At 34.5% G+C, this 9,915-nt stretch overlaps 1 protein-coding gene across 2 annotated transcripts; it reads right to left on the bottom strand.

The window, feature by feature from the left end:
• Positions 1–5,401: 5,401 nt before the first annotated feature.
• Positions 5,402–7,189, bottom strand: LOC107950414 (zinc-finger homeodomain protein 2). 2 transcript variants are annotated; one of them, XM_041089667.1, is made up of 2 exons: positions 6,205–7,189; positions 5,402–5,940 (listed from the first exon to the last, which is right to left on the bottom strand). In XM_041089667.1, exons 1-2 carry the CDS (start codon positions 6,899–6,901, stop codon positions 5,891–5,893), a joined length of 747 nt encoding a protein of 248 aa, XP_040945601.1. In that variant the 5' UTR covers positions 6,902–7,189; the 3' UTR covers positions 5,402–5,890. The 2 variants fall into 2 exon arrangements, with proteins under 2 accessions (XP_040945601.1, XP_040945602.1); XM_041089668.1 differs by having other exon boundaries at positions 5,835–5,977; positions 6,205–7,136.
• Positions 7,190–9,915: the final 2,726 nt, after the last annotated feature.

Raw genomic sequence — 9,915 nt, 5'->3', positions numbered from 1 at the left:
CACGCTTGTATGCCAAGTCATGTGAGCCATATGGGCTAGACATGTAGGCCGTGTGAGTTAAAATTTTGAAATTTTCCATAGTACTATAAACGTCATCTGGATCGAATGTAGGCCTTCCGTAGGGTCTGTATGATCTAGATTAAGTTATAAAACTCAGTATCTGATGATCTGTTAGTGTATAATATGTTATCTGTACGTATGTATGATATGATACAAGCTAAATAAGTATGATCTGTTAGCGTATAATGTGCTTTTGTTTGGGATGTGTTTAATGTATGCGATTATTCAGGTTTGATCTGTGTTCTATTAACTTTTATGGTATGTTGTGTGGTACTATGTTAATTTGTTTAATACTAAATTTGTTATCGAACCGTGCACGTGACTTCATGGCAAAACTGATATGATTTGTTGAGATTTGATAAATCTGTTCTATAAAGCATGGACTTTCATGTCTTCTACTTTCTATTTTCATACGACAGCATATCCTACATGCTTATTATTCTAATTATGTTTATGCATGCCATGACATAGGGTTTGGGATGATGTGAAAGGAAGAAGTTTTTGATAGTTTACTAGTTTGCAATATTTGGTGGTTTATCTACAATTCTTTCTGGCAGCTTGTCTACAATCATGGTGGCTCAACCACATACATCTGTTCTAGTAACTTGGCTACAACATAGTGGCTTGATCACATACATCCGATTTGACAGCTTTACTGCATTTCGATAAGTCATCGTTGCCGGGCAACCTGGGATGACTTAATTTGTGTGATTTGGTTGGACGAGTTCTAGAGAACTCTATTTCTAGTGTGTAGCGAAGTTGGGTAGGAAGTTTTCTGAAAAATCTGCATTTTGATTTCCTGAAAATATCGCATTGGTATCGTCATGCATTCTACATTCCATTTATATGATAATTATGAAATTCTCTAAGACACTCTGATTGGTTCCGTCCTAGTTATATGATCGTTATGAGATTCTCTAAGATACTCTGATTCTATATTGTGTTTTTGCATGATCTCTGTTTGAGTTTTGTTATACACTGAGCTTTATGGCTCATCTCTTTCTGTTATATCTGACCTTTCAGGTAATTCTTTGATGTAGGATTGAACGGCATGTGGAAGCTCAGATTATTTTCGCACCTAATGTAAATATTGTGAATTTTGTACTTATTTATTTTGGAATTTTGGGTTTTTAATTTGTTTCAGAACCTGTTTTGGGTTTTTGTTTAATTTGTCGATAGTTGATATTTTCAAGTATGAAACTGAAAAATCATTTAAGTCGACAAAATGGATTCTGATTTTTAAAAACAAAACTCCGAACAATATTTTTTGCTACAAATGAAATAAATTTTTAAGTGTTTTCTGTAAACGAACAAACAGCTTTTTAATGACCGTTTTCCATATTCGTATATGCTAAACACTTACTAACATCAGCTTTCCAAACGAGTCGGTGCAATTTCTCCAAATTCAGTCATAAAGCCCATGCCAGTTTTGGGGTGTTACAGTCATCCTCTTCGAGTTCAGTGATTTTCATGTTAAAAACATACTTGCCACTTAGGAAGAAATCAAGCCTTTTGAAGACCCTTCCACTGCGACAAGGCTCCTTATGTTGCTGATAGTTTACTAGTCTATATTAGGAAGAGAATCTAGAATCATAATTGGAGGGTTTTCATTATTTCCCAAAATTTCCTCAAGTAACAATGTACTACGAGGCTTAAAACATTCATATAGCTTTTCTCTAGGAATGAAGCATGGGTTGATGCTTTAATCTTTTAATCTTTTGGGTTATAAAATAATCCACCCGTTGTTCATTTTGGATAACCTGCAAACATGCACAATTCTATCCATGAATCTAATTTCTTCACATTTTTATCCAATACGTAGGTTGGACATCTCCAAATTCTTTAGTGATTTAGGTTTAACTTCTTGTTGTGTCATAATACGTATGGAGTTTTAGATGAGGTATTAGTTTGTACATCATTCAGAATATAACAACTCGTTTGTAATGCGTATCTCCAAAAATATATTGACAATTGTACATAACATAGAACAAACCATGTCTAGTACGCTCTATTCTTTCTCTCTACCACAACATTCTATTACGGAGTACCTAGTGCGATTAACTGGGATAATATCCCGTTCTCTATAAGGTATTTTAAGAACTCGTCTCTTAAGTATTCCCCATCTCGGTCAGGCTGAAGTGTCTTAATGAGCAAACCTAACTGTTTCTCCACTTCCACACAAAACTCTTGAAATTTATTAAATGTTTTACTCTTGTGGTGCATTAGGTACATATACCCATATCTAGAATAATCATTTATAAAATTACGTAGTAATCGTAACCACCTCTCACACTGATGTTAATGGAACCACATGTGTTAGGGTGCACGAGTTCTGAGGGTTGAACGACCCTTGTACCTTTTGCATTAAAAGGTCGCTTGGCCATTTTACCTTCCAAGCAAGATTCACATTGTGGAAGACACACCTCTTTAAGTGAGCTTAAAGTTTCATCTTTCACAAGTCTAGTGATTATTTCTTAGTTAATATAAGCAAATCTTAAATGTCATAAGTACACCCCACTAGAGTGAGAAGTTTTAAGTTTCTTATTCACGCATTTAGTTTCAAGCAGTGAGTACATCTTAGGTTTGATAAAATAGAGATTTTGTATCCATCCATTACAGATTAGAACACAATTCTTATGAATTGTCAATAATGCCTTTGTACATTGTCCATTACATGAGAATGTTTACATTGTCTAGCCTTCATGCTTTGTTAACATAAACTTTTTGTACTCAAGGTGTTTAAATAAGTCTTTGCATGAACTCAAACAAGCTTCATGTATGTGGAATATTACACTTAAAAAGTTTCTCTTTCCTTTGGTTTTGTTGGCCTAAACTAAATGCATCTCTTTTTATTTATCATGATCATAATGGTTCTATAATGTATTCTTTTTTGTGTGTATGTTGATAATTTACTTGTAAGCCCCTCAACAATTTTTACCAATTTCATTCTAAGCCCCTCAACAATTTTTGGTAAAAGGATCACTTCATTGAAGTCACAACAACTCCAATATTTAATGGCCTATTTCTATCTCAAAACAAGTATATCTTGAATCATCTTCAACAAATGAATATGGTTGACGCCAAGCCTATTGAGTCTCCTTTGTCCACTTTTTTATCTCTTCTACTTAATGATGGTAGCCCCTTCACAGATGATAGACGATATCGTAGCACTATTGGTGACTTGCAACATTTGTCTTTCACTTGACCTGACGTATCTTTTGTAGTGAATAAGTTGTCTCAGTACATCTCAAGAACATTGAATGAAGTCAAACGACTTCTTCAGTTTTGAAAAACACTATTTCTTTTGACTTGTTCATTTGACCTTTTGAGTCCTTGAAGGTCACTACTCTTTTGGATTCCAACTGGGTTGGTGACAAAGATCAATTTCTCTCTACTAGTGCCTTTATTGTTTATCTTGGTGGCACTCTGATTTCGTAGGCTTCGAAACACCAAAGAACTATGACTCAGTCCTCTACCGAGGCTGTGTATCGAGCCATTGCAACCACGACCGTCGAAGTTAATTGGGTTGTTTCTTGCTTGGAGAGTTAGACCCATTTGCTAAGCTACAACAGGTATTATATTGTGACAACATTGGTTCTATATACTATTGCAAGAATCCGATTTTTCATTCCTGAATGAAACATTTGGCATTGGACTATCACTTTGTGCAACAACAAATATAAGATGACCATTTGCCTGTTAATCATGTTTGTAGCAAAGATCAGTTCGCTGATATAATTACTAAACCACGATCCAAACAACGCTTACATCTCTACAGGTCCAAGATCAGTATCTCCGATGGAAGCACGATTTTGTGGGGGTGTTTTAAGGATATTAATGATTATATCATATCCAACGCTATCACTTAGTTTGATTGTAAAATCCCTAATATTCCCTTTGTATATATCTACAATCTATTGTATTATTGACATAATATAATGAAAAATATTTCCATTGCACCATATTTTACAATAATGTCATGTACTTTTATTTATCTATACATTACATCTTTAATGAACTAGATGTTATTGTATTATTAAAAAGGAAGTTAAGTGAGTTTAGTTTTATTATAATTTTTTAATGATGTATAAAACTATGCATTATGGGTACATGGAATTGGAAGATATATTTGATTGAGGATCAAAGTGACATACACATAAAAGGAAAAAGGCTCTGACGAATTCAAGTAGAGGGGATTTATATATGGGAAATAAGGAAACTAAGACCTCAGATTCACTATTATGGAAATAAGCAGTTTTAACCCTTAAAGAAAAATGGGTAATTGCTGTTTTTAGTTTACTTATAAACTCTACCCTCTCATATATATAATTAAGCCAAAGCAAGACTAATAAAGACAATGGTGCCATATTAAGTAATACAGGTAAGGAAGAAGATGATCAATCACTATCTGATGAAATTAACTTTGGAACAGGATTCCCCAACAGGACCACAACACACCATGCATTTCCCTATGCACCTTTACCTGCTCTACTACTGTGGTTTAATTTCCCCAATCAAGCAAACTATCCTCAACAACAAGTGCATATTTATATCTTGCAGCTACTACTTTGGACACTAGAGCAAGCAAATTATCCCATATGTATGTATGTATGTATATGGTAGCAAAAGGGTCAAAAAATCAGCATATGAGCCATCTGAAAACCTTACCTTATAGAGAGAAACAGGTCCCTCTTTTACCTGCAATGTAGTTGTATTCTGACTTCACTCATTTGTGGTAGTATTAATTACCTTCCCAACAATAAATAATCTTTTAATTAATCACCGTTAAGACGTGAAAAGTTTGTTTTATTACAAACATCTGTGTGGTCGCCTTTGAAGACACAAGTGTTTCTAGTTAGTTGAATCCTAAAGGTTGGGATTACATGGATTTAATTCAGCTTTAAGACCTGAGAGTTGCAAAGAAAAAAACATGAATCTTGTGAGTGTTTTTTCTTCTACTTTTTTTCTGCTCCTTGCTGCTAGGAGAGCCCACATGTTTCCATTAGAAGGGTTTGAAGGAAGAAGAAACAAGGAAATGAAGTTAGAAAGGCCCAAGCTTTGGATCTATCGTTCCCTTATTACACAACAACATGAAATATTGTTGCAAAAAGGACCTCATTCCCTCTATAAATATTATATATTTATTATATGAACAAGTTTGAGAATTTTATTATTTTACACTACCACAATAATTAGTATTGCTGAAAGAATGAGCAGATGTTTTAATATGTGTATATATACATATATATATATATAAGAAGAAAAAACAAAGATCAACTTCAGTACTCAAAGACTGAAAAAGTAAATGCGTTACCAGGAAAAACAAAAGGAGGCCCCATGATTATAAACCATTGTTTGCTTCAACATTAAAGGCAAACTGTACCCATGCCTTAGGGAAAAAAGAAACTGCAGAAAAAGAAAGTGAAGACTGAAGAAGAAGAAGAAGAAGAAGAAGAAGAAGAAGTGCAACAACGAAGGCAAAGTGCTGTGAAGAAAAAGAAAAGAAAAAAAAAAGGCTTAGAGGGTATCTACATTGAATGGAAGAAGGAGAATCAATGTTGAAAAAAGCAAGCAAGAAAAGAACCGCATACATTAAATGCCATGACGCCATCCATGATACCTCAAACAACAAGCTCCACCGCTCCCATTCAGGATTTGATGAAATAAAGACTGATAGAAAAAGAACATTAACTTGAAAAAAATGCAGAGACACACACGTAGAGGAAACTAAGTAATCTTATGTTTATATATATATAAAATCCCGGTCTCCAAAGGGAGATCATGCTTCACCGGTTCTTCCTTCTTTTGTCTCAATGCTCTTCCATTTTCATCATGCCTCTTGCATTGCATTGCATTGCATGTCTCCACTTTGCTTCAATGCTTCATTATGTAAACCCATTTTGAAATTAAAATAGTGCTTTTTTGGAAATGCAACAAGAAGAGAAATAGATTAGAACTAAAATAACTTAAGTTCCCATTAACATTACGTGATAACCTAATTTATACCCAGCATAATAACACTGTTAAGTAGTCCATGCCCAACATCATAATCACTATCAAAGTACCCTTCCCTCCCCAGATGGTCAACCCTAAAAAATGCACACATCTAAAGTTCCCTCATAATCTGTTTCTAGGGTTTCTTACCAAGAGTGTGCTTGTTATTATGCATCCAAACTTTCAAAACATGCCTTTTGACCCCAGTTTCGTTGCAGAACTGTTGAACAATCTCTTCATCATGTTTCTGAATCCGCCACCCTAGTCTCTCAGCCAAACTCAGCATCTTCTCCTTTTGTTCCTGCGTAAACTTTGTTCTAAACCTTTTCCTTGAGCTTCCTTGATTCGAAGCATCCTCTTGATCTTCTCTGCTGTGTCCTCCTCCTCCTGAGGTTGATGGTAAAGCTAATGGCCTTTGTTGTCCGGCAACGTGGAGGTACCCTGTTGGTGCTCTGAAGTAAGGCGCAAATTGCGGTGGCTGGTGGTGGTGGTGGTGATGGAAGTAGAGGTCCGTGGTGTGGATGGAGTTTGGGGAGCCAAGCTCAGATTCCTTGCGGTGGAAGTTACGGTGGCAGTTACAAGCCGCGCATTTGAGAGCGTCGAGGGTGCCTTCAGTTCCAGCCGGCATGAACTCACCGCAACCGTCGAGAGCGTGACCGCCGATCCCCACCGCATGGTTCTTCAAACACTCCCTATACCTAGGCTTCCTCTGCTGCTGCTGACCCATTGGAGTTACTGAACCAGGTTCAACACCTGACATTTTGAGTCTAGACGAGTTTCCCAGCGAGTCATAACTCGGTGTCAAACCCATCTCTTCTTCCTGCTCTTCCTGATCCTCAAACTCCATTTCCCCTCCCTTCAACAGCAATTATGTACTTTTAATAAAAAAATTTCAACAGTTATTTTTCTAATTAATAGAGAAGAAGAAGACGGAGATAGGAGGAATAAGAGAGTGTAGCCATAAATTTTGTTTTTTGGGTAATTTCTTCCCTTTCTATCTGCAAAAAGAAAGCTGTTTCTTTGTGTGTGTGTGTGTGTGTGTGTGTGTGTGTGTGTGTGTGTGTTTTGGTTTCAAAGGGGGGCGTTGAGACCGTCTTGATATAAGACTTCCCCGTTCCTCTGAAATCAAATCACTTGATAGCTGCTTCTCTAATTGGGTTTTACTGCGCTGTAAATATATAACTTTAACTCTTTTTTTTCTACTGTGGGAGCGAACAAGAGTGTGGCTACAGTGATGATAGCAGGGATTGGGTTTGGGGTTTGGCCATTATTGGCTACAGTCTGCATAGAAGACATGAAAATGGATTCCAATCCTTCACGCGCCAAGCAAAGCACTTCACAAATTTTGTTTTTGCATAATCTTAAAAATTCAATGGTATGAGATATTGTGTTTAAAGAGATAGTAGGTTTGAAATTTGGAGGAAACATTATGAGAAATAATCATGAATCTCGAATATGAATTATAAAACAGATATAAATGATATCAAAAAAAAGTTAATTCTTAAGTATTTGTTATTTAAATATTACGGTCATCTATTTTTTTTAAAATTCATAGGATGGAAATTATAAGTTTTGAATCTAAAGCATTATAGTTTTCACTATTTCAACTAAAACCACATTTATTAATGAGCTATTTGATCCATAAAATCGTTCAATTTTAAACAACTAAAATTGTCTCTGGCGGCGGCTATAATACCCTTTACTCGATCCGACTACGGGTGTATCGACATTGCGACATTGCCCCTATTTTGGTAAAAATCTCATTTGGTACCTTATTCTCAAACCAACACCTAGATGTATTCATTCAACTTTACACAAGTGTAGTACTATTATACCATGCCAATCTAAACCAATTCAAGCATATAATCATCAAAATCAACCATTCAAAAACATGCAATTCAAACTTTTGATCATTTAGGCATATTCATTTACATTTTAACTATCCATATCCAAAACACTTCAATTACCAATTCAAGCATGATTCATTATGCAATATGGAAACTAAGCAATTCAAGAAACTTGACATGAACTAACCAAGTATACACTAAGCTATGAATCATGCTTAACTATTTAAATTCAAGGAACTTAACATTAAATTGTATCATTTCTAATCATCCATCAACCTAACTATTTCAACTAGCTCACCTGCAACCTCTAACATATTAATCAATACAAGTTAAAGATCATAATTCTTAATGGTACCAAATTTGACCAAATCATGCGTCAATAGGTTATATGCCATGTTAAGCATTCAAAATCAACCATCACCACATTTACCATATAACTATCAACTCCAAAATGACCATTTGCACACTAAGGTGCCCTAATATACATGCCACAACATTTAGAATCAAAATGGACATAATTCTACTTTCTTGTTGATAGTGTATGCTTCACGTTGATCTGGCTAGGCAAGTTCCTCAATGTAATGATCCACAAGGGAAGAAAACAACTAGAGTAAGCATTTAGTATGCTTAGTAAGTTCAAATAGGAAATACTATGCTTACCTTGATCACTTATAAGTATGACAACTATCAAACATTTTGGCTATCCTTGGTACAATATGTCATAACTAGTCACTTGCCAACATTAACACCCAAATAGGTTAAACATACTTACATATCATGAATAACATCACCTAATGCTAGCAATTTCATACCACATATCAACTTATAAACATATACCATTCATATTCAAACTTTCCAATATTAAGATAAATACTGCCCGATGGAACTCTAGTAAAACAAACTTGGATACCTAGGCGAACTAAATTACTTGTCCGAGCTGAAATTACATCAGGCTACTCGTTCAGACTAAACCTATGTTACATATAACCTGAAAATCTGCAATAATGCTAGATCTCGTTAAATCACCAGAGAATTTGCAACAAGGCTAGATCTCATTAGGTAACCCGTGAGTCTGCAACAAATGCTAGCTCTCTTTATAAACTGTGAAATCACTGATCAAGTGTGCATATAACCCTATTGGCATGCTAATCGTATCCTAAGCTTTTACTATGTTCGCATGGGAATCAATTACATATAATTCAATATCATACCTGTAATCAATCATATTCATACATTTATACGTTGTAGTTATTCATATGTTTTAATTCAATCATTTCTAACCATATGTGCCAAACTACTATTATATATATTACTATATACTCAAACATACATATACATTTATATATCAAAATAAATACAAGCATACACACCACACAAGATGATTTAGTAAGTTTCATGTGAACTTACCTATTTTAAACACCAAAACGAGTTGATTCTTCAAGGACTAATCAACAATTTTAGCTTTTCCCCAATTAACTCTACTTCGATCTAAATCTTGATCTATGCAATTTTTTTGTATAACCAATCAATACCAAACATTTTCATACTATGACATGATAAGCATGATCCTATATAATTCAATTTTTCAAATTTCCCCATATTTTATATTTTATTCAATTTAGTTCCTGAACTCGAGATAAACATAACTTTTGATTCCTAGCTTCAGATTTAAATTCAATTTCAAATATTCTCATTAGGTAACTTATACTTTCTATTTCTAACATAATTTCATGACATTATTCAATTTGGTCCCTAATGTAACAAAATTAACAATTAGCAAAATTAACTTTATAATCTAGTCCTTTTCACAATCTAAGCTTAAAATCTATCAACTTTAAGCTTAATTCTTCAAGAAATCAATAATGACAACTTTCTAAAACTTTAACAATTTCACAAATTGTTACATGGGCTAGCTAAATCAAACTCCAATAACCTCAAATCTCTAGAAAATATATATAAGAAAAAGACTTGAACTACAACCTAATTTGTAACTGAATGTTTTTCAAAGGTTGAA

The sequence above is a fragment of the Gossypium hirsutum genome, chromosome D03, assembly GCF_007990345.1.
Source record: "Gossypium hirsutum isolate 1008001.06 chromosome D03, Gossypium_hirsutum_v2.1, whole genome shotgun sequence".
Taxonomy (NCBI): domain Eukaryota; kingdom Viridiplantae; phylum Streptophyta; class Magnoliopsida; order Malvales; family Malvaceae; genus Gossypium; species Gossypium hirsutum.
The sequence above is the reverse complement of the archived record's forward strand: the minus strand, read 5'-3'. Positions and strand labels throughout refer to the sequence as shown.